Here is a 23,475-nt window from a genome sequence, read left to right as displayed (position 1 = left end):
CAGCAGGTCAATCTGAAGGAGTCAGTGACTTCTCACAAGGAAAGATAGGGCTGTGTAGGGGTTATAATCTTTTCAGCCAGTGTTACCTTCAGCCAAGAAAGGAGACAGGAACACAGCTTTACTGCATAATCAGTGTAATATAGATAATATAGATTTGTCTGCTGTTAGAAAAAAATCTTTACGCTAAATTACTTAGAATGGTATTTAGAATGCAACTCTGAGTAAGTTTTCTAGAAATACACTGAGGAATATTAGTCTTTTAATTCATGATGGCATAGTATCAACTTAACCAAATTCTAACAATGTGGTTGTAAACTCTAGGGAAATTACTTTTGAAGTCAAACTAATGGTTGAAGTTTCATAGGAATTTAATATGAAAAATAAATTTACTTAACATTTACTGAACATTTCTGTTAAGTTTCATTGGTTTCTGTGCAACTTGTTAGACAGCTACAGAATCCAACTAGACTGCAATTTGACCCTGAGGTGTAATATATTATGATCAGTTTTTAAAAGTTGCCCGTTCACTGGAAGGAAACAGTTGGTCCTTTCAAAATATTTTTAACCATTGTAGTCTCAACATACTAGGTGCAGTAAGAAAGTCACCATAGAGACAGTATGTGCATTAAACTTAAGATACAGAGAAAACAAATGAAGCAGTGATTCCTAAATTAGAACTGCATCATCTTGTAAAAAGGCATTGTTTATGCCAGTATCTCCAGGTGTCAGCTGAATTATTAATGCAAAATCATTCTTTCACAATAGCAGCATCTGGAAGATACTCTCTGCTTCTAAGAAGACTGAGTTTACGATGTCAGTGCAGGAAGCTTTTCTTAGTTTTCTAATGTATCTATTTGGTAATTTATTAAATATAATTAAAATGGAATGACTTTCTAGAACTGACTTCTTTTAACCTCAGTAAGGAGCTCTGTTACAGCACCCTGTGTAAGAGGAGGTGGGTGTGCCACTTCCATGGTCGATGGATTCAGTTATTCCAGTGTTTGCAGGAGTAGCCTCTTAGTGATTATTAGCGCAGGACATTTTGGAGTACAATGTTTCCTATTTCAATTAAGTAAATATTGCTATATAATGGGATTACAAATGAAAATTTATTGGAAAACTGAGGAAGGCTGGTAGAAGTGTAAGATTATTAAATACATTTAGGAGATATTTTAAGTTAATTGGGAACATAGCGATTAGGAAAAGAATGCTAAAATACTGAGTTTCTCTAATAATATTAGAAACACCTATCAGTTTACTCAGGCTTTAAATGTTCATATATTATGGAGGTTAAGCACTTTAAAAGATGATGCAGTTGTAATTTTCAAAGATACCCTGTCCCTGTAGACTTCTCTTTCTAGGTTGTATGTGTTGAAATTGTAAAGTGTAAAACACTGCTTCTAATTTACATGTAAATTTTTAGAATATCCCTTAAAATCAAGGAATTACCTGCAATGGCACCAAAGAGTTATCAGAGAGAAACCAGCTATATTTAACCTCAACCTAAGTGATTACGTTGCCTACAGTAATAAAAATCTCTCTTTTATGTTTATTTTTAATTGCTTAAATGGATACAAGCATTTTCTTCTATGTTAAATTTCTAAGTTATCAGTTCTGATGTTGGAGCTGTATTTTATCAGGAGCTTTTTTGCCTGATAGCTCAGCCATGTTTCAGATTTTGCAAACTGCACCGCAGCTAAACAAGTCATCAATAACAGTAGTCACCTCACCTAGCTGTGGCATTTTTCCCATCTCCAAGTGTGCTGAAATCAGTCACAGCCATTAAAACACAGACAATAACAATAACTACAATATTCACCTTTATCAAAGAAATGTTTTAGATGATTGTTGTTTTCACTTAAAAAGTTAATTATATTATTATAACTCCTAGTTACTTGTAATTCCATAAATCTCAGAAATAGGATCACTCACAGCACTTAGATCTATGGCAGGATTTTCGCAGCAGCTTATTCTTGTAACTCTTCAAATGGATTAAGGTAGTTATTGGACCATAAGTAGAAAACAGGACCCTGTGTAAGTCATGTCAAATAGCAGAATATAGCTTTTTCTTCTTACAATTTGTTAAAGAAAACTTCCTAACCAAGGTGGAAAATGTGTACTAAACTACTTGTATATGTGTGTATCTGTGTCTAAATGTACACACATATGCAGAGCTTTTTCGATTTCGGCTCAAAAGTACATTATGTCATTTTTGAACAGAATTTGTGTACTCTGATTGTATTTTAATCTAATATGTGCCAGGAAAAATATTTTCTTTTTTATAAGGAGAACTAAAAAGTTACTTTGTCTGTGAAGTTATAGAAGTTTATTATAGAAAAATTTTTGCTTAGCTTTATTCTTACGAAACAGTGCAGGAATGTAATCATTTGTATCAGGGCTGAAGTAGGGATAAAGTAAGTTTGGGTATATTGAGATACTTTAAAGTATTTTAGCATTTTAAATGCCTAGCCACAAGCTAGTATTGAGATATGCTAATAACAAATTGTCTGCCTGAAATGCTGTGTATGTGCTTATAGGTCCTTTCAGGGGATTTTCCTGTCACCATTGTACGTCCGGTAGATAACCTTTCATTGCTAAACACATATTTGTTTTCTTTGTTTATCTGGTTGGGCTTTTTTTCCAACTGGCACATATGAAAATGTAAACACCAAGGAGCTTCAAGTAGTTTCCATAAGTACTAAAAAAACCCATTTCTTTCTTGAGGAACTGGTAAGTAGAAATTAGAGAGAAAAGATGGCATGGGAAAACGAAAGTGGTTGGAATGCAAAAGACAATACATGGGAAGATTGCAGAACTAAAGGTATTTTACAAGTTTGGTGTGAAGCTAGACAAAGCACAGTGGGACATATTTTAAATGTGAAATTCAATTCCTTTTTTGATTGCAAACTATTTATTTCCATTGTAACTGGGAATTTTCAGTCAATTACTGTGCTTAATTCGGAAAATAAAGATCACAATTCATAAACTTATTTGATGAGTATATTTTACATTTGAAATTAACACATTAAATTTTTTTAATCAGCTTTAAATTATTTTTAGAAAAAATGTAGAAGGATTTGTGTACACAGAGAAGACAGTTGCCTATGGATGTCGCATTCATAGGGGAATTATTTTGCTGTAATATTTCACATTATTATTTATTACATATATATTTGTATTATATATCAATAGCCTCTTTTCTTCCTTTTTTTTTTTAGGTTCATAACCAATACCCAACAGAGTTTGAGTTCAATCAATATTATCTGAAGTTTCTGGCTTTTCATCACATATCAAATCGATTTAAAACATTTCTTCTGGATTCAGACTATGAAAGACTAGAACATGGTATGTGTGATGCTTGTTTATTGCATATTGATTTTGTAGTTCTTAGTATTTTTCTCATCAATATTTGGTCTACAAAAATTTGCCTAGTTTGAGATGTTCCAGTACTTGCATGGTGATGATGTAATAAATTCCATTTCAAGAATATAAAGGAAAATGGAGGTGAAGAACATGTAGAATTTTCTGAATGATTCCTGAGACATGCCACTTACGAGACTAAGTGGAAGAAATTAGTGCCTTGCCTCAGGGGTTTTTAGCAATTTATACACATGGTTCAGTTTCCCCTACTAAATACCTTATTTTAACAGAAACAGCGTCCTTGGGAATCCTTCAGAGAGTGAATGAGATTTCAGGAAAGGAAAGCCTTTCCATCTATTATCTCTCCTTTCTCTTGCATCCTCTTCAGTGTTTCTCTTCTTTTATATTTCCTTTTTACTTCCATATATCGTGTGCAACCTTACTGGATCCAAGGACTTAGCTACCCTCAGAGCCCTCTTAATAAGGCTTCACAACCACATTTGAGGCTGTTCCTGGGACGACTTCTAAGCAAAACACTTAAGTGCTCTGAATTTCACTCCTTCGTGGGGTGTTTCTAATGGCATATGGTCAATTTTAATGCTTTTCTTCAAAACTGTAGTAAATGTGGAACAGACTAAACTTGAGCAACCGTTTTATTAAAAAAAAAAAACAAAACACCCATTATTTATTTTCGTTTGAACAAAAGCAGGGGGTTGGAGTCAATGACCTGCTGTGGTTCCTTCCAATCTGGATTGGTTCTATACATGGTTCTACAAGGGGTGGGGGGGGGTTTATTTAGGGTAGTTTGCTTTCAAGTACCATTTAATGCAATATAAAATCTTGTTTCCAGTAGTCTTTGTATACACTGTATGTCCTTCCAAAGTCATTTCAGATAGGCCTGATTTGTTTTCCCTGAAATGAGTTAGCAAGTAGTTTCAGGTGCAGCTGGTCCAGCAGATTGGAAGAGCTGGTAACCTTGAGTAGTGGTGGGCAGAATCAGTTTAGCAGGGTTTGGCGATCTGTTGAGTCAGCATAGCTGCAGGCAGAAAGGGACATTAATAAATACACTCAAGTATTTCAGTAAATTTCAGAACAGGTATACAAAAATAAGGCTGCTGAATATTTTTTCGTACAAAATCGATATTCTGCCAATTTGTGGCAGAGTGGCAGTTGCAAAGCACAACAGTTATTTCATCAAATACTCTCTCTTCTTGCAATGGCATTTGATAGTACATTTTACTGTACATTTAGTCTGTGAAATTCCTTTTGGCTATGCTTTAGTGTTTGTTGTGTATTGTCATAAAGCTATATTTTTGCTGTTGTTATTTTCACTAGGGACATTGTTTGAAGATAAAGGAGATAAACATGCCAAAAAAGGAATTTGTATTTGGGAATGTATTGAAAAGATGCACAAAAGGAGCCCTGTTTTCTTCAATTACCTCTATGCCCCTGCTGAAGTAGAGGTATGTTTTTAAAAAACAAACAGGTGGTTTGTTATTCTGAGTGATTCCTTGGGTATATTTTGATATCTTAATTGTTCTCAACTAAATTAAGCATTTAGCGGACAAAGTTGACCCACCTTGATTGACTGGAGTAGTGTCTCACAGGCTTATATTCTCAGCCATCATAGATAGGGAAATGTCATTTAAAGTGCTTAGTTCTGGAACATGTATTTATGCATCCCACTGAGGTAAATGAGCATCTTTGGTTTGATTTGATTTAACTTAATGATTATAAAAAAGATCTTAAAGTTTGCACAGATTGTTTAAAAAATATTACATACTGCACACCAGTTACGGGGAAATTATTTTAGAGTCATAATGGGATACCTTTCATAATGATCTGATTGAATCACTTTATCTATTTCACTGTTTTATAGGATAATATATGTCCACTAGATTGGACTGTGTCTTGAATAATTACATAAAATTCACAATACAATCACCATTATAGAATTCTGCAGTAGCCAGGGAAGAAGCAGTCAAGGTATCCCAGGAACTGCAAGAAAAGGGTGCTGTTCTTACTGTAGTTCTGGAGACAAAGCTTTTTTAAAATGTTCCTGCCATCCACTGTCCCACAGGTGTTCATTCCTGTGCTGCTCTCTCTTGCTTTGGCAGTGAGCTTCACCCCGATAAATAATTTGTTTACATGTCTGTCCACTGCTGGTAAGCAGAAAATATAGTGACAGGACAGTCTCCACTGTCTTGGAGACCATGGCGCCAGTGATATTTTTGTTGTTTTTTTCTTGGTTTTCCTTTTTTCTCAAGTTGTTTCACCACATTGTACCTTAGCATACATAGCACCTTGCACGCAAATCTGCTTATATAAACTGATCTCATTTAAAAACAAAAAGAAAAAAAAATTTTCTTTAAGATATTTTGAATCTGTATCAGATCACTATTGCAGTCAACAGTGCAGCCCTCTTCAACCCACACACACGCACCACACGCACACGTATTACACTCACCTAATAAAGTGGTAGTGCAAGAGGGGGACATTCAGTGGATGGAAAGCGCTTCAGCTGCCTTTGTTTTAGAGAAGTATCTGTTTTCTCTGTAGAACCATCACTGTTATGAATTTGGAGTTTTATGGGCTGCTTGTTCACTGTATGTTTTATCCATTTTGCTGTAAGCAGGAGCCTGTTTAGTAAGCAATCAGGAGTAGCTTTTGATATTCTGATAGTGTTTTCTTCTTCTTTTTTAGAAGAAACTATTTTTCCTCACATGAAATGGTATCATAGTAGCAGAATTAGTCACAACAGCAGAATTAGTCATTATGACTGAGCATCACCCTTCAGACTTTCAAATTGCCTATTCATCTGAGGCAGTAATTCCCTTTAAGTAAGGTGCATGCAAACTGAGTGTCTTACCTTATTTTTTAAAAGGAAAAAAAAATTAATACAAAGTGATCTGTTCTAAACTACTATGAAACATCTACAGTCCCTGGCTGCCTACCCCATATTACCGTGGTTTTTCCAAGTGGCATGTCCACCTACATTACACAGCCTGTCTCCTTTCTCTGATGGTAAAGTCTTGGATTTTCTGATGAGAAAAATGGAAGGGTGATTGCTATCGAGTACTTTTGTATCTAACAGGAGGCACAAAAGTCTGTGAGGGTACCAACTGTATATGCTGATTTAGAGTTCTTGGTAGGCACCTGGTTTAGTAGAAGGATTAAAATGAGCAGCATATTCTGAAAGCTAGTATTAGTTTTAGGTTTTAGTCTGACTGAGCCAAGATCTTGCTGTGGAAATTATCAAATTGCAGCACTGCTTACCCAGTGCAATATACTGTAAAATTCGGAATAATCTAGAAAATATAAGTATTGTATTGCATTGTAAGTCTGAAACGCAAAGACTTCTTTTCTGTCATAATAATAAAACTTTGTTTCAATTAGGCGTTGAAACCAAATGTAAATATGTCCAGCCTCAAAAAGTGGGATTACTATGTAGAAGAGATTTTGGCTACAGGTCCTTCCTATGATTGGACCATGGTAACTGCAAAATGCAGTGTTTCAGAGGACACTGACCAAACGGATGGTTCACTCTCTCAGACTAAGAGGAAAATAGTATGGCCGTGTTATGATGATGTTAAAAAAATACAACCTGATGCCATCAGCAGCCTTTTAAATGTAAGTACATGTTACACAGAACAGTAAGTTCTCTTATGCTCATGAAATTCATATTTACTTCTTATTTAAGTTATTGCCTTATAAATACACTGTTATTAAAAGGACCACAATAGATGTCAAAACAGGTATTTACTAAAACTGACTGGTTGATCTTGAGTAGTGATGGTTGGGCTGGGAATCAGCCAGGCTTCCTGCAAAGCTTAGGTTGTTGTGAATGAACACATTTCTGGGAGTACACTTTAATAGTATTTAAGAACTGTGAGAAAGCCAGTCATGTATTAATTTTTCTCACTGTCTTTTTTAAATAATAAAGTAGGCAGCATAATAAATTTTTAGGTTGTCTTTTATAAGAAATGCAGGAACTGTTACTTTAATTTGGGAAAATGTTGAACCTAAATTTCTTGTCCTCTTTCTATTCAGTTTAAATGAGACAGATCTGGATTTCCAGACAGATCAGAAAACAGAATTTGACACTTGTTGAAGTGAGAGACAGATACACAAACATAAACTGAACATCTTGGCCCAAATCTCTCAAAAAATTCATTCATTTCAATCATGGAAATTCAAATCATTTCCATGATTGCTCTTAGTTTATTCATGTTTACTAGAACTGAACTTGTAAATTTAGATTCTTCAGAATATTTTAGTACTTGAAATAGATGCTTGATTTTGGCTTTTTCTTGTGTAGGCTCATGTAGGCTGCCTAGGTTTTGTTCTTTCTTCATTAGAAGATGAAAAAGGATCCCATTATTGTTACAATTGTTGTATTTATTTAGAATTATTAAATATCTGCATTTTCTTAAATGTTTGTTGTTTGATTATAATTAATTAACAGTCCTAATACTAAGATTATCATCTTAATTGATAGCACAGGAAAATGGCAAGGGCATTTTTCACTTCCTGGAGCTATTGTTTCAAGCAACATGCATATTCAGATGCACATCACTATGTACAGTTCTTTATTTTGAAAAGTATTTGCAGACTTTACGAGACTTACTAAAGCTGGGATTAATGGAGCCTAATATTGCAATGCTTGGAAAATTGGAATATTCTGTGTGTACCCAAACTCCCCTGAATCAAAGATGATTTTTAGCAAAGTCATAAGGTAGGAAGTTTCTGAATGGATCCGAGTACTTGAGGATAGACTTGCTTTTGCTGGAGAGTTAGCTTTATGCTGGCACATTCCTCAAATTTCTTTTGGTCCATTCCTTCCAATCATAATTGAGAAGGAACAATGCCTCAAAAAAACCCCAAAAACACAATGCCCAATTAAAAAAAAAAAAAAAAAATCACTTGTAAAAATCCCCTTGACTCAAAATAAGATAGCCAGAACTTCTCAGAGCTTATAATTTCACAAATGCAAAGAGCAGTCTCTCAGCAGAGGTCATGTCAGGGATTTTTTAGGAAAAAAACAGAGAGTTTTTGTATCAGGTAACTAGAGGCCGGAAGTACATCAGGAATATAGCAACGATGTTCTTCTGCATTTCTTCCTGGGGTAGATGCCAAACTATCCATATCCACAACTGTGAGAAACTGCCATATAATAGGGAAATTAGCCATATTATATTCCAAAGATATGTGGGTCAGGTTTTATAGAGTTTAAGTGTTATTTGTGAATTAGATTATAGTAATAAAAGATAGCAACAGAGAGGAACATTTGGAAAACTTTGAAGAGGTTGTATAAAGGTTACAAAAATATTCTTCTAAGTTTAAAAAGCAAAGTGAACTTTCTTTTAAAACAAGTTGTTAATTTAGGGCTATTGCTGATGTAGGAGAAGGACCTCTCTTTAATCATAAATCCATTGAGAATGTGTTGGTATCCAAAAAATGTTTGAACTGAGACCATATTTAGCAATGGTAAATTATTAGGGAAGATTGATTCTCTCTCAGTTTATAATGATAAGCCCAAATTTGTTTGTTCTAAAGATATTTTTCACTTGAAAACTAGATAGTGCTCTTCAAGATGTAAAGCTGAAACAGAGAAGTTTTGAGGGTCTTATTTCAGAATTTTCCTTGGCAGAATGTGGTGCTCTTCTATTAAGAGCAAAATGTGTAATTTTTTAGCAGTAGATGTTCTAATGTGTTTTGAGTACCTAACAATCCACCTCTAACCAGATGTGTGTGATGGCTCTATGGTTTCCACAAATCCTTACGTTTATGAGTTTTAGAAAGTTAACCAATTTGCAAATTTCATTCATTTTGTTCTAAATGAAGCCTTTTAAAGATTGCAGATAATAAAATGCATTTTAAAATACAGATTTCTGTATAAAACTTCTCAATTCACTTCTACCACATCAGAAGCAGCCAACAAATATGAGCTAATTCTCAAAAGTGAACTTTGAGACATAAGAGTTCAAAAGTAGATCCAAACAGAGGTGTTTCCCTTTAAGACCATTTTCTGATGGCCTTTCTGCATGATAGAAATCAGAAACAAGGTATCAATAATAAGAGTAGCTACCCATCCATTTTTTAAAGAAAGTCAAAGGTAACTGTGAAACAGCACACCTATGACTCTATTTTCTTTTTCAGAGATTAATTGCAAATAGTTTTAAAATAATTTCTCCATTTAAAAGAGGTAGATTTCTCCACACAAATAAAAAACAACATTTAACAAGACCCTTGAGGTTCCTGCTGATATTTTTTTTGTAAGCACTTGCTTGCTTTGCTTGTAAAATTCAATAAGATTATACCATAGTGTAGCACATCCAAGAGCCACATCTTCAGTACACGCTAAAGTTCTGGGTTAAATGTTTCCCATAAAGACTAGCTCTGCAAATGATCCTTTGACATGAGTATGTTGTGATACATTATAAATAAGCCAACACATCTGAGTGGCATTCAACAAAGGGAAGTGCAAAGTCCTGCACCTGAGGAGGAACAACCCCATGCACCAATGTATGCTGGGGGTGCCCAGCTGGAAAACAGTTTTGCAGAAAAGCCACTGGGGGTCCTGGGGAACAACAATGCTGATCATGATCCAACAACGTGCCCTCACAGACATGACGGCTAGTGCTGTCCTCGCTTGGATTAGGAGAGTTGCATGCAGGTTGAGGGAGGTGATCCTTTCCCTCTAGGCTTCCCAGTACAAGAGAGAGCTGGAGCTACTGGAGAGACTCCTGCAAATGGCCATGAAGATGATTAAGGGACTGGAGCATCTCTCATATGAGGAAAAGCTGAGAGAGTTGGGACTGTCCGGGGGAATCTTACCAATGTATATGGATATCTAAAGAGAAGGTCTAAAGAAGATGGAGCCAAACTGTTTTCAGTGGTGCTCTGTGACAGGACCAGAGGCAGTGGCCACAAACTGAAAACACAGGAGACTCCATATGAACATCAGGAAACACATTTTCACTGTGAGGGTGACTGAGCACTGTGGCATTCAACAAAGGGAAGTGCAAAGTCCTGCACCTGAGGAGGAACAACCCCATGCACCAATGTATGCTGGGGGTGCCCAGCTGGAAAACAGTTTTGCAGAAAAGCCACTGGGGGTCCTGGGGAACAACAATGCTGATCATGATCCAACAACGTGCCCTCACAGACATGACGGCTAGTGCTGTCCTCGCTTGGATTAGGAGAGTTGCATGCAGGTTGAGGGAGGTGATCCTTTCCCTCTAGGCTTCCCAGTACAAGAGAGAGCTGGAGCTACTGGAGAGACTCCTGCAAATGGCCATGAAGATGATTAAGGGACTGGAGCATCTCTCATATGAGGAAAAGCTGAGAGAGTTGGGACTGTCCGGGGGAATCTTACCAATGTATATGGATATCTAAAGAGAAGGTCTAAAGAAGATGGAGCCAAACTGTTTTCAGTGGTGCTCTGTGACAGGACCAGAGGCAGTGGCCACAAACTGAAAACACAGGAGACTCCATATGAACATCAGGAAACACATTTTCACTGTGAGGGTGACTGAGCACTGGCACAGGTTGCCCAGAGAGGTTGTGGCATCCCCATCCTTGGAGGTACTCAGAAGCCATCTGGACATAATCCTGGGCAACTGGCTGTAGGTGGCCCTGCTTCAGCAGTGGGGTTGGACCAGATGACCTCCAGAGGTCACTTACAACCTCAACCACTCTGTGATATATGCCTGGTTGCTGATTGCGTTAGAGGTAGTAATCTACCAATATTTCAGTGAAAAGTCAAATTCTTGAGGGCAGACACATCTCCACTGTTTCCCACAAATTTGCTAATGTTCCTAAAAAGTTATTCAGTTCCCATAATTCATTGGGAGTGGCTCAGGTTCCAGTACTTTTAAGAATTGTGAAGGATGAACCTACATGTTCTATTTTTACAAATAAGCAGCTACATCATGTAACATTAGATGGGTGATTGCTTAGAGAGGGGTTGGCAGACTCAAAGATGCCTCTTCAGGATGCCAGTCACCCAAATTAACTTTGCTGTAAATATATGCCATAAAGAGCTAAAGCTATATAAGGGGTCAGTGAATAACCAGCAAAACAATAAAAGTAGCACTTCTGATTGTGAGCTGGTTTGTAATTTTCAGTGACATGCCAAAAAGACTGATCTGTCAAAGTGGACCCTGAACCAAAAAGTTTATTCCAGATATTGAAGAACTAGTCATATACAATTTGACAGGGGCAGCAATTCAATTACTGGATACAGATTCCACATATTTCCATTTGTAGTCAAAGTCTTAGAAGCCTTCTAGCCCAGGAGTTGAAGAGAAAATATTAACAAGGAAGGACTGCCAAAACAGGGTGCTCTGTCACAGTCAAGACAGTTCACTAGTGTAGGGCTTTGTCCAGATTGTTTTGTGTGTGCACAAACACATTGTGGATACAAAGGAAGCAATCAGTGTCTATAGTCTGGAGTGTCTGCAGAGTTAACTCCTGTCTGTACCATTCAAATATTACAAAGCAGATTACTTTAGCAGATACATCTTTTGAAAGGCACAGTAGTGCTAATTGCTTGTAGTTACAAATTTAAGGAAATAGGTAGTCATACAATTGTATTAGTTTTAACCTTTTTTTTTTATATGTATTGACTTCTGCTCCCATAAGTCTAGGCAACAGGAGATGAACCAGAAAGATAAATTTAAGGAATTTTTCTTTCAAGGAAATGCAGCTCTTCATAGTCCATTCCACAGGTGGAAAGAAAAAAATCTGACTTTTCAGTAAAATTTAAAACTGAAGTGACAAGAGTAAATCTTAGTCATTTATTGCCATGTAAGTTTTTTACATGGGGTTTATTAAAGGAGAATTTATTCCTCTCTTTTCAAGTTATATATAGGAGACTGTTGAAAGTTTTTCATCTTAAGTTCTGGAAGCACTACTTATTGTGGAGCCAAAAAAGAAGGAATGTGACCTAGTTGCTAAGTAACAAGTTTCAGTTACTTCCAGATTGTGCAGAGAAAGACTCGTAATCAGAAGTCAAGACTAGGGCAGAAAGAGAATCATCAGATTAAACCCTGACTAAAAAACTTTTAGCATTAAAGAGCTTGTATCCTTTTGCAGCAATTTGGAAAGCCCTTTCACATAAAAAGTCTGGGGTAAATTGATTCAGTCGTATGTATCCCATCAGGAAGCATTTTACACTCAGCACTTTGAAAGAGGAACAAGTAATCCTTTCGTCTGGGAAGCCTTTAGTCTAGCTTGCATTCACCATTCCTTATTTTTGTATCTACTATAAAGATACTCCAAAAGTATTCTGGTTTTATATCTTGGCAGATAGTGAGTCCCATAATATTTAATGTATATGTGACTTTCAATTACCTTCAGTATTTAACTTCTGGTTTGATTCTTGCTGTTAAGACGAATTTCTTATATTTAGTTTTACTTCTGAGTTTTCTAATTTACCTTCAGCAAGGAAGAGTTTGTAGAAATACTTTGTTCCTGTTACACTGTCACATACTGGCTTTTTTATTTTCACTTCAGAGTTCAAAATTTAGTTCAGGAGTTAATGTCCTGGTCAAAATGTTTTCTTACCTTAAAAATACAGTTATTTTCTGTAAGTCTTTCGATGGGTAACAATTTCTTAAAGAAACTGTCATTCTAAAGGGCCAACAATAGTTGGAGAATATTATGAAATCTACTTTAATCATTTGGTATAGTAGAAATAAATAAAGCCAGAGACTTACTGTCTCTACTTTGAAAATAAATTTATTAGGTTTTAGTTGGCTTTTATATAGCATGTGAATTCCCTGTCCTATGGCAATTTTTTGTTCCATCATCAATTCTTAGCTGGATTTGCAAAATTGAGGTTTTAATTTGATTTCATTAAGAATTGGATTTTCATAACGATGTAGTTGTTGAAAGTAAAAAATACAGAAAGGAAGCACGGCAAGGAATATGGACCACACATCAAAGTAATGACGTATGTATCGATGAGTGTTCACAAGTAAACATAAACTAATGAAATTGCCTCTTTTGACTTAACTTTGCATGCACTGTCTTATTAACAGGAAATAACCCTAACTGGAGGTTATCAACATAGGTCATATTCCCAAGTTCCACAACAAGAACATGTTGTTACAGTTTGGCATCCAAATTGAATAAATCTTTCTGTTTCATTTCCTTCTTTTATTACAGCTTTGTATCACATTTTATAAACCAGGGTAAATGTTAATATTGGCAATGTAGAATGTTGGTGTCACAGCACAGAGTTTGTTCTTTGTAAATATTTTTATAAAATATAGCCTATCCTTATCATTGCCGTGTTTCTATTATGGCAATTGGTGTTGAATTTTGTGTGTTCGGGAGAACTGGCAGAGAATTGAAAGCACAATGGCTCCTCCGACCTGTGGTGTGCAAGAATGATGTGGCTGATGCTGTACGTGGTTGCCTTTGACTCCTGAGTCAGGTTGATTTCAGTTTATAGCTGGTTTGACAGAGGTTTTTGAACTTTACTGGGCAACATGGCCTAAAAGCTCCCTCTGTAAAAAATATTGACTACAAAATGGTTGTATAAGAATGATTGCCAGGAAGTGATTAGTTAGAAATGCTTATCCTTAAGAAAACCCTTGTTACTTTTTTCAGGAAATCGAAAGGTTGGAAAGTAAATTAAATCAGAGCCCAGAAAGGTGGCAGCTTTTGTGGGAAAGGGTCAAAATGAATCTAAAGGATGACAGCAGACAAGACAATGTAAGTAGTAAAAGACCTTATCTATTCCTGCTATATAGGCTACCTGGGGCACTGACAAAATCACTGTATTCCTTGGAGTAAAGTACTGCTTTTGAAAAACTGAGTATGTTGCTCTAACCCATGATACTGGCTCTGTATTTCGGCGTGTAGAAAAATATATTTATACTTGTATTCTCTATCTAATTGCTTTTCCAGAGTAGATTAAGGCATACAGACAAAATGAGCATGATTATTTTACTAATATACAAATATATGACTTCATATATTAAAAATATTCTTGAAGTACAAAAAAACTCTGTTCCTGAAAGTAGCCAAAAGGACATCACAGAGTTTCAGAGATGAGTAAAGATCTTTCCATGTCTAAGTGGGGTTTTGGAATTGTAGATTCTAGTAAAGGTAGGAAGTGTTCATGCTTCTGTTTCCAATTCTTGACTGCGGTAAAAAGAATAGCTGATAATACAGATATTTTCTAAGTCAAAGGCTGCCTCTTTGCTACCTGCATGCACTAGGAAGAATGGTAGATACTGCTTTTTGTGAGCTTTCCCTATAAACTTGGCACAGTGAGTTGCCAGCTCAAGATTGTACCCTAACTCTTCAGCTTCATGTGCTTGTTCAAATTTGCCAGCCTCCATGCAATGGTTAGCCTACAACACTACTTTATTATTTGCCCTTTACTCTCAGGAAAGCAATATGCTTTATGTCTGTCAGAGTGATTCAAGGTCACTTTATACCTTAGACAAATTCAAGATGAAAAAAGTTTTATCCTAGCAAAGCAGAGGATTTTTTTATTGAATTGGTAGCAGAAAAGAAAATGCAAGTGTAAATACACCTGATATCAGTCTCCTGTCATAGCTCGTATTTGAGGATTCTCAGATAAATGCAATAACTAAGGGTCAACCCCAAAGAACTCTTATCTCTAGGATGCTGCCATTTTCAGGATGCCTCTTGTTCCAGGTTATTGAGATTCTACTAAAATTATTTGGATCTATAAAGCAGATCTTGGAAACGGCACTTGCCCTTCCTTCCCCTTCCCTTCAGGAAATTGATTGTATCCCAATGTCTGATGGGTTCTAGGTGCTTCTGAGAAAGCAAGGGAAACATTGTTCATGATTACCTCGCTGGAATATACCAGGCTTTTCTGAAACACTGATTTCTCACACCATGTGAACCCTTACGCTTAGAGAAATTCATTGAATTGCCATCCCTCTGACTTCTTTTCTGAGGCAGCAACTGACTTGTATTATGAAAACTTCTTTGGCCTCATAATAATTCACGAAATACGTGTTTTACCATGTATTATCAGTATAATGTTGAGACAGTCTCACAATATAAGGCACATTGCATTACCTTTTTTCTTTCATTTTCACCTTTTTTAGCTCCGGAGACATGCTTCTGGCTCCTCAGGGATGATGTCAGCTAATCTACATTCCTATCAAAAGAGGTCTTTGTTGGAAATACCTGACAGTGGGCTGGGTGAGGAACAGAGTGCAAGCGTTTCTCCCTCTAATGGAGTAGATAGAAGAACAACTACACTATACAATCATTTCACATCAAAGAATGATGAAAATAGGTAAAACTAAATAATCATAGAGTATTCATGAACCTTGTATTAGATTGGTACAAGTCTCTGCCTTAGGAAAAAAAAAAAAATTTCATATGCACAGCATGCTTTTTGACTACTTTATTGCTTCTTTGTGGCTTTGACTACATTTAGTTGTCGTGATGGGTGGGCCTCTATCTCCTAGCAGTATCTTTCAATCATCCTCTTTCTTTGCACAAGCAAACTGTAGCTGCACATTTAATGCACCCAAAGTAGTGAAACAGTGTTTATCAGTGTATCACAGTTACCAATAACTAAACTATTGGTTTAAAACTGATTTGTTTTATTGCAGTAAAAGAAGTGTTTGAATATGTATGTACTCATTTTGAGGCTTTTATGTATCACCAGTGTTCATATTATGGAATCGTGCCATTTGTATTTCCTGTACCTTTCAGATCTTTTGAAGGTACGTTATACAAAAGAGGAGCTTTGCTAAAAGGTTGGAAACCTCGCTGGTTTGTGCTGGATGTGACAAAACACCAGGTAAAACCTTTTCAGATAATGGAAGTTTTTATGACTAGTTCGCTGATTTTTTTTATTATTATTTACTGTTACTGTATAGATTGATTTTACAAATAATACTAATAGTGATTATTTTCAGGTGCAATGTGTGTGTGTGTTACATCATTTTAGACCATGTATATATGTTTGTCTCGTGTATCTTGTAGCTGATACAGCATTTTGAATGAACAGAAGTTTCTTAGTATTTTGTATTTTTTTAAACAGTGATAACTGTCTAGTATATAATCATGAAAGACTTCTTGGACTGGAAGTCATGCATTATTGCTTGGGCCCAAACATTTTTTGCCAGCTTCATACATCAGGAAAAAAAAGCCAGGTATTACCAGAGGACATTTTCTGAGCATTGTGGTATACAAGCAATTTTTTAAAGCACTGCTAACCCTAGAATGTTATTAAGCAATTAAGTGGTGAGCATAATTTGCCCTTTAATATGACCTCTTTAGTTTCCAGAAGAACTGAAAACTCCGTCTGAACTAGAGAGAGAAAAACTTAGGAGGTATTTCCTAGAGTGCACTTGGGATCCTGAGAGCTAATATGGTAACTGATAGCAAGTCTAATTCAGGCATTCATCTTGAAACTGTAGTAGTTACTATATGCTCAGTGTGTATTTTACAGCTTCTTTGTTCCTCAAGCACTTTGCCATGAGCATTTTTCTTTGCAAATGAAAGGGCATGACATACTCTGGAAAAATCAAAATCTGAATTGCTTCAGCAGAAGAATCCATTTACCTCACTTTACTTTTTAGTATTTTCCTGTAACCTAAAACTAACCTGGAATCTCTGGATGAAAGTCTTTTCAAATATGGAGAACAGGATCACAGATTGCTCTGAAATGAGTATGAATTTTGTAAATTACTTAAAACGAGTTAAACTTTCATCTCAAATCTGTATGTCTAAAGGTTCTGAAATGCCAAGTTCCTGACTGAATAATAATTTCAGGTAGTACATATGTGTGTGTGTGTATATATATATATAGGGGTATTTTAGATTAGCCATAGTGACATAAATTTAGTAGCAAAAGTATTCATAAATATTCTAACAAATCACTGTACCACAAGGAACACTAAAAACAGAGGAGATTTGTTGGTCTAAACATTTTACCCAATTTACAATGTATGCCAGAATTCTGCAGTGGAAATTTGTAGTCTCATGTACTTTAAATAATGTTGGGTCATCGGGCATTAATCTTCATTGAGCCAAATATTCCACACAGTGTGGGTTGTAACCTCTGAGACTCATGTATGCATTTGTTTAAAACTATGAATTTATTGTAATGAATACAATTAAAAATATGTAACATAGATAAAACCAGACATCTTTTAAATTGCTAATTGAGGATTTCTAGATTAGTGTGGTAAAATACCAACAAATGTGCTGATTATAATTATTCTTCCTGATATACAGGAGAAAAGGTTCATTTTGCAGAAGAAAAAAATACTTTAACATTTTTTGTATATCCAGATATCCTCCTGAGTATCATAGATGTAGGAGTAATACAGGTCAATCTTAGTTGGAATTCTGTTGTTTGACCTTTGCTATGAAGATTTGCTTTACTATTTTGCATTGATTTATGGGAATTTTTTTTTTTTTTTTTTTTTAAAGAAAGTATCAGATTTTCTCTTCTGGAATTTGTTTGCATATTGAAACTCAGTTTACAGGGTGGTTAACATTCATATCAAAGTATCTTTGCAAGGAGAAAAAAAAAACAGCAAGCTTCATTCAACCACTAAGTGCAGTATAGGAAAATGTGAGTTTTCTCTGTAGTTTGTAATTATCTAAAATTATACTTAAATTTTTGCTGATCGTTTAAAATTCTTGAACTATAGAGTAAATGTTCTGTTAGCTCCTTGGCAAAGTAAAGCTTTTGTGTTAGTTTCAATGTAATGAACAGTGAATAGGTAGTTTCTGTGAGGAAAAAATGATAAGGAATGCTGAATCCTAAAGACCAGGTTCTGCTTTCACCCTTCACACATCCTCTGCCCAGAAGCAATGCGTGACTATTTTAAGCTTCTCTCCTCTGAAACTCTGGTGACAAAAAGCTCCTCCCCCAACTCCATGTCCGCAGAGGAGCAGATGGTGGAGACTTTGCTATTACCTAGAGTTGTCAAACAGAGGACTGGCCAGGGACTGGCTGTCACCAGTCCCACCAATTTATATATACCAAATCTACAGTCTCTGCCAGTTGTGTCTTAGAAATTTCCCATGTCTGATGTCCTCAGGTGCTAATATTTGTGTCCCCCACCATTAGCCCTCCATGCCTCCAAGTTGTATCCAAGAAAAGTGAACGGTCCATCTAAATAGCATATTTGGATTTTTTTTTTCTCTTGTGGTCTAGCTGCGATACTATGATTCTGGTGAGGATACAAGCTGTAAGGGACACATAGACCTTGCAGAAGTAGAAACTGTGATTCCTGCTTCTCCAACAATTGGAGCCCCAAAACATGCTAGTGAAAAAGCATTTTTTGACGTAAGTATATCTGATCTTTATCTGATTTTTATGTGAAACTTTCTTTTCTTGGTGTGTTTAACCTGCTACTTTCAGTCCTGCTAGAAGGTGTGAGCTAGGAAGGAGCTGTCATGCCAACTCAAGACAGTAAGTTTTTACACAGCTAGCATCTGGCCCTCATTCTCAATAGCAGGAGTTCAAAAAATGTTATATTCAGGCTCAATTAGTACATTGAGTATTACAGTTTAAAGTAAATTTTGCAAGTTTCTTTTTCTGTTTTGTATGTTGACTTGTCTATCTTTATGTTCTTATTTTTACTTTGCAGCTGAAGACAAATAAACGTGTATATAATTTTTGTGCCCAAGATGCACAGAGTGCTCAACAATGGATGGATAGGATCCAGAGTTGCATTTCAGATGCTTAGGAAGGAAAAACGTTCCATAATGAAGACACGTTTAAAGCACCTCTTCCTATAAGAAGCTAAGTTCTGAAATGCTACTGACAGAGAACCAGCCTTCCTTACATTTCAGCCATGAAAGTTCATAATATGCAAAAGTTCTTTTTCTGTTTAATAATTATAACCACTGTAACTGCTATTTTTTTTCTGCAGGAAGGACTTTGAAAAATAATAATCCATTTATCCTGAATTTCCACTTTCTTCAGTACAATTCCTAGCTATAAAAGTGGGCTGTATTTGCACTATCATCTAATCCTGGTTTTCACATTTCAGAGCTATTCCGTTAGGAAACCTGTCCAAAGGAAATTGTAGAAATTTTCCCTCCAACAGGAAGTGTATTTCCACTTTATTTATAATTTAAACAGAATGTTCTTATTTCCAAGCTAGTCATGAATAAGAGAGAACATGTCTACAATTCCTAAAAGTAAATAAATAAATTAAGCTTGTGAGTCCAGTGACATCTACATTAGGTTGCCAATATTTATAGACAATTGATATTTTTAAAGACCAAAAAGTGAAATTGCCCAATACTAGACTTTCAAGTGTCTTCTCAGTGTGCAGGTCATTCTCTAATCTTGCGCTCTACTGAGTGCTTCTGCAATGTTGTTACGGAATTTCAAATTCTAGGGATTATCTGAAAATCACAGCACTTTTATTTTAGATTCTGTTTGCTATTACAATGGGATAAATGAAAGAAAACTGGCCGACACTATCCAGGAGAAATGGAAAACAACAAACTAGGTTCATCAGAAGAAAGATCTCTTATGTGTGAGTTGTATATGTTAATTTATATGCTGTTCTGCTAACTGTAAAATAAAAAATAACAAACATGATAATGCACTAAACAATGACGCAAGCACTTGCACTGAAATCTTTAAAATGCAGACATTTTGCAGGACAGAGGTAAGTTATTTATAGCAGAACAATACTAGCTAGTTAACAACATTTACAGTTATTAAATATGTACATAATCAGATTTGATGTGTCGTGATTTGATACTTTTTAAACATTTTTTGCACATGAATTTGAAGACTTTATAGATTTTTACATTTGATAAAATTGTGTTTGTTCAGTTTAAAATCCTGGTGAAGCATTTTTAATAGCCCCAGATTAGTAGAAATTTTACAGTCTACAACTATTGATGACATTGAGTAGAATAGCTAGGTAATTAAGTCATTGTTTTTATTTTGAAATGTTAATATGTTAAATAGCACACTAATATTACAAACGGTTTGTATATATGATTCACTATTTTCTCATTTTTCCAGATGTTCTGCTTGTAATTTAATGTCAGCCTAACCAAACTGACTATACTTATAAAATTTTTCAGTTATTAAATAGTTTGTGGGTTTTTTATAACTAATGTATTTTGTCAGAAAGGAACATAAATTTCTCACCACACACAATAGGAAATGCAGCTGTTTTTAATGCATTTGCAGTTTCAAAACAAAAATATGAAGGATTTTTCTAGCATTTTTCAATTGACAGATTTCCACCTGTGACAATGTTGTTTGCACATTTGTATTTTTCTTTGTATATGAAGTACTTTTATATGTACTTTGTAAAATACTGATCCTGTTCTTAGGTTATATGAAAATATACATATCACTGCTTATTTTGTAACTAGTTAATTTTAACTCTTGTATGTTATGTGATATATGTATGTTAATCATCTTGTAATAAATAGACTTCTTAAGGAAAAGTAAAACCTTTCCTTTTACTGTAAAAGAGAAAAAGCAAGACCCACATGTTGAAATATTTCCACAGGCACAAGACAAATCCTTATTTACTTTGTAATAAGAATATTGGGTGTATTAAGAACTACGTGGTCTTTTGTATACTTGTAAATATTCTTACATGAAAGTTGCACTTGAGCATCCTTAAACACTTGTCAACAGTAACACTAAAGACTAAAGAAATCAGAATTTAAAGCAAAATTATCATTCTAACAAGTCTCAATGTATAGCCTTTACTAAAAGGCTAAATATGTATAATGTTCACGCTAAGTCATTGAATAATGATGGTAAATATATATTTTTTTTTAAATCCTGTATGGTATCACAACATAAATCAACTGCATACTTTAACCCTGAAACATATCTCACTCGTTTATATCACCTTATACAAAAATGATCTAGTTCTTAAGAAAATATAAAAAATGACAAGGTCTTACTTGAGAATGTTGCATCTAAATTGAATTACTCCGTGTAGTGTGGGATAGCAGAGTTAAAATGGAAAGGGAATGTGTGACAGAGGTAGGGGACCTGTGACAATTCTTGGATGCTGTGGTGCTTAGATGATAAGGTTTGCATATTGAGCTTGGCATGGATGCTAATGTTGCCTTAAATGTTGATCTCAATTTTTAGTGTCTGTATTGATGGAAAATGGACTTGAGCAACTTAATTTAAAAATATCCAAATAAAAGCTGAAATGAGATACGTTTGTGGTGTTTATATAAGGAATATACAAAGGAATGGTAGGCATAAGCTCTTGGTGTGAAGACACAGAGTTTGCAGTTTTCCCTGAGGGTCTCTTCTATACAAAAGGAAGATTCAAATAGAGACTGAGAGAGCATGTGAAGAAGTTAGCATAGCATAGGCTACAGGGTTTGTCAGTGTGTTTGAGTTGTGGCAGCAGAAGTAGAGGATTAGGAACAGAGAACTTGCTTGGGAAAAATTCTATGTACAAAGGGATTCATCTTCATATTCTATGAAAATTTTCCAGAAGAAGGAACCCATCCAGGATTTGGGGATGAGGTAAACATGTGCTCCCCCTGGTGTGTCGCACCACTATTCCCATACTGTGTATCATAACATTCCTACTGTAGAAAAGAGAGAGTATTATAAGGGGCTTTACGTAAGGGAAGAAGATTGCTTACCCTTCTCTGTGTTGAGTAATAAAATGCCCGCAGAATAGGTGACGGGATGAACTGAGTTTAAGTTTTGAAGAGTTGTTATTGGTATATTTCTCTTTCCTATCTAACATACAAGTATTTTCTATAAAAGTCCTTACTTTTGATGGAACTTTAGAATTACCAAATAATAAAATACTTAGCATGCCACACGTGTGGGTCACTGGTTATGTAATAATACATAGCGAACAGCTAACAGACCCAGGAACAAATGTTCAAAATTTTGTATCACATCCCACACACATTATTTGCATCTGGTATTTTGTGAATTGCAGACATAACAAAAATGTGGTGATCTTGTCCAAATACTGTCGTTTTGCCTTTTCATCCTGTAATATTCTTGGAGTATGTCTAAGTGGCTGCACCACATTTCTCGTTTTTCAGATTTGTGATCATCCAAATATTTTGTCTGTTCATGATTATCTTGTGGTTGCTTTGGGGAGTCAGAAAACTGAAATGAATCTACCAGTTCTCCAGTTATGCTAAAGTTCATCCTGAGTATCACTGTTGCACCTCCTTTCTGGGGTTTTGTCTGTATTTAATCAATTTGTTCCCAACTTTTGGCTACTGTGCAAGTCAAGGGCAGTATTAGCGTCCATATTCTCATTTAGGAAATTTTCATCTTTGAGTTTTTTCACATACAACTTTTTCTTAATTGACTGTCAAGTAAGGATGCTACAAGTTCACTATTGTTTCCTGTCTTTACTTACTAGTCCAGCTAGCGTCTCAAAGGAATGGATTACTAATACAAATACTGTTGATAAGAATTGTTTTTGTGTTTCTTTTTGCACAATACAAAAATCTCCAAGGACTAATTTTACCTTTTTATTTTTCTGCTGTAGACCTTTCCAGTCTAAGCTGCTATGACTTTTCACCCAAAAGGACTCTTCAATTCTTTATCTTTAATTTGATATTCTTTAAGATTGTAAGAGCGAATCAATTAAGTGTGATCAACTGTGGCTACCATCTTTATCCTCAGTCACACTCCAGTAATTAAAATGCACATACTAACTTCCCTTCTTACCACTGACAGTTATGGAAGTTTCTCCTTCATCACATGACTGCCTGTCAAGAGCTGAGGGGATTGAACATGGATGTCATTTCCGGTTAAGCAACTATAAAATAAACACAGCATTTAATGAGTTGAGATTGTCATAATGCTCACCTGAGTCATCCCTGAGGAGACAAAGAATCTTTCTTAAACTGAGATATTTGATTTCATAGGTGGAATCCTTATGTTACTCCTAGAAAGATCTCAAAACCCAATCTTGGAATAAAAGGTAAAAGCTGTGTTTCAAAGGCAGACTCTCCAACACAGTTTATTTGTTTATACCTTGATCTCTATGCAGACCCTACAAACCAGGAGATGTGCTAGTGGCAGATAAATTATAATTCCACATTGCTAGTCATATCTAGCCAAAATACTGTCTGTCTTGTCATTTTCGTGGTGGTCTA

At 35.5% G+C, this 23,475-nt stretch overlaps 1 protein-coding gene across 1 annotated transcript in view; it reads left to right on the top strand.

Annotated features, from left to right (window-relative positions):
- Positions 1 to 19,529, top strand: part of SBF2 (SET binding factor 2) — a gene marked incomplete at its 5' end in the record, with an annotated part of 23,360 nt that extends 3,831 nt beyond the window's left edge. The window contains 8 exons of the mRNA XM_010283464.1: positions 3,219 to 3,345; positions 4,696 to 4,823; positions 6,757 to 6,990; positions 13,981 to 14,085; positions 15,462 to 15,655; positions 16,081 to 16,168; positions 18,542 to 18,673; positions 18,978 to 19,529. Of these exons, the coding sequence (XP_010281766.1) occupies positions 3,219 to 3,345; positions 4,696 to 4,823; positions 6,757 to 6,990; positions 13,981 to 14,085; positions 15,462 to 15,655; positions 16,081 to 16,168; positions 18,542 to 18,673; positions 18,978 to 19,076 (1,107 nt within the window). The remainder of the gene's footprint in view (positions 1 to 3,218; positions 3,346 to 4,695; positions 4,824 to 6,756; positions 6,991 to 13,980; positions 14,086 to 15,461; positions 15,656 to 16,080; positions 16,169 to 18,541; positions 18,674 to 18,977) is intronic.
- Positions 19,530 to 23,475: the final 3,946 nt, after the last annotated feature.

This window comes from Phaethon lepturus, unplaced genomic scaffold (assembly GCF_000687285.1).
Source record: "Phaethon lepturus isolate BGI_N335 unplaced genomic scaffold, ASM68728v1 scaffold21363, whole genome shotgun sequence".
In the NCBI taxonomy this organism is placed as follows: domain Eukaryota; kingdom Metazoa; phylum Chordata; class Aves; order Phaethontiformes; family Phaethontidae; genus Phaethon; species Phaethon lepturus.
The sequence above is the reverse complement of the archived record's forward strand: the minus strand, read 5'-3'. Positions and strand labels throughout refer to the sequence as shown.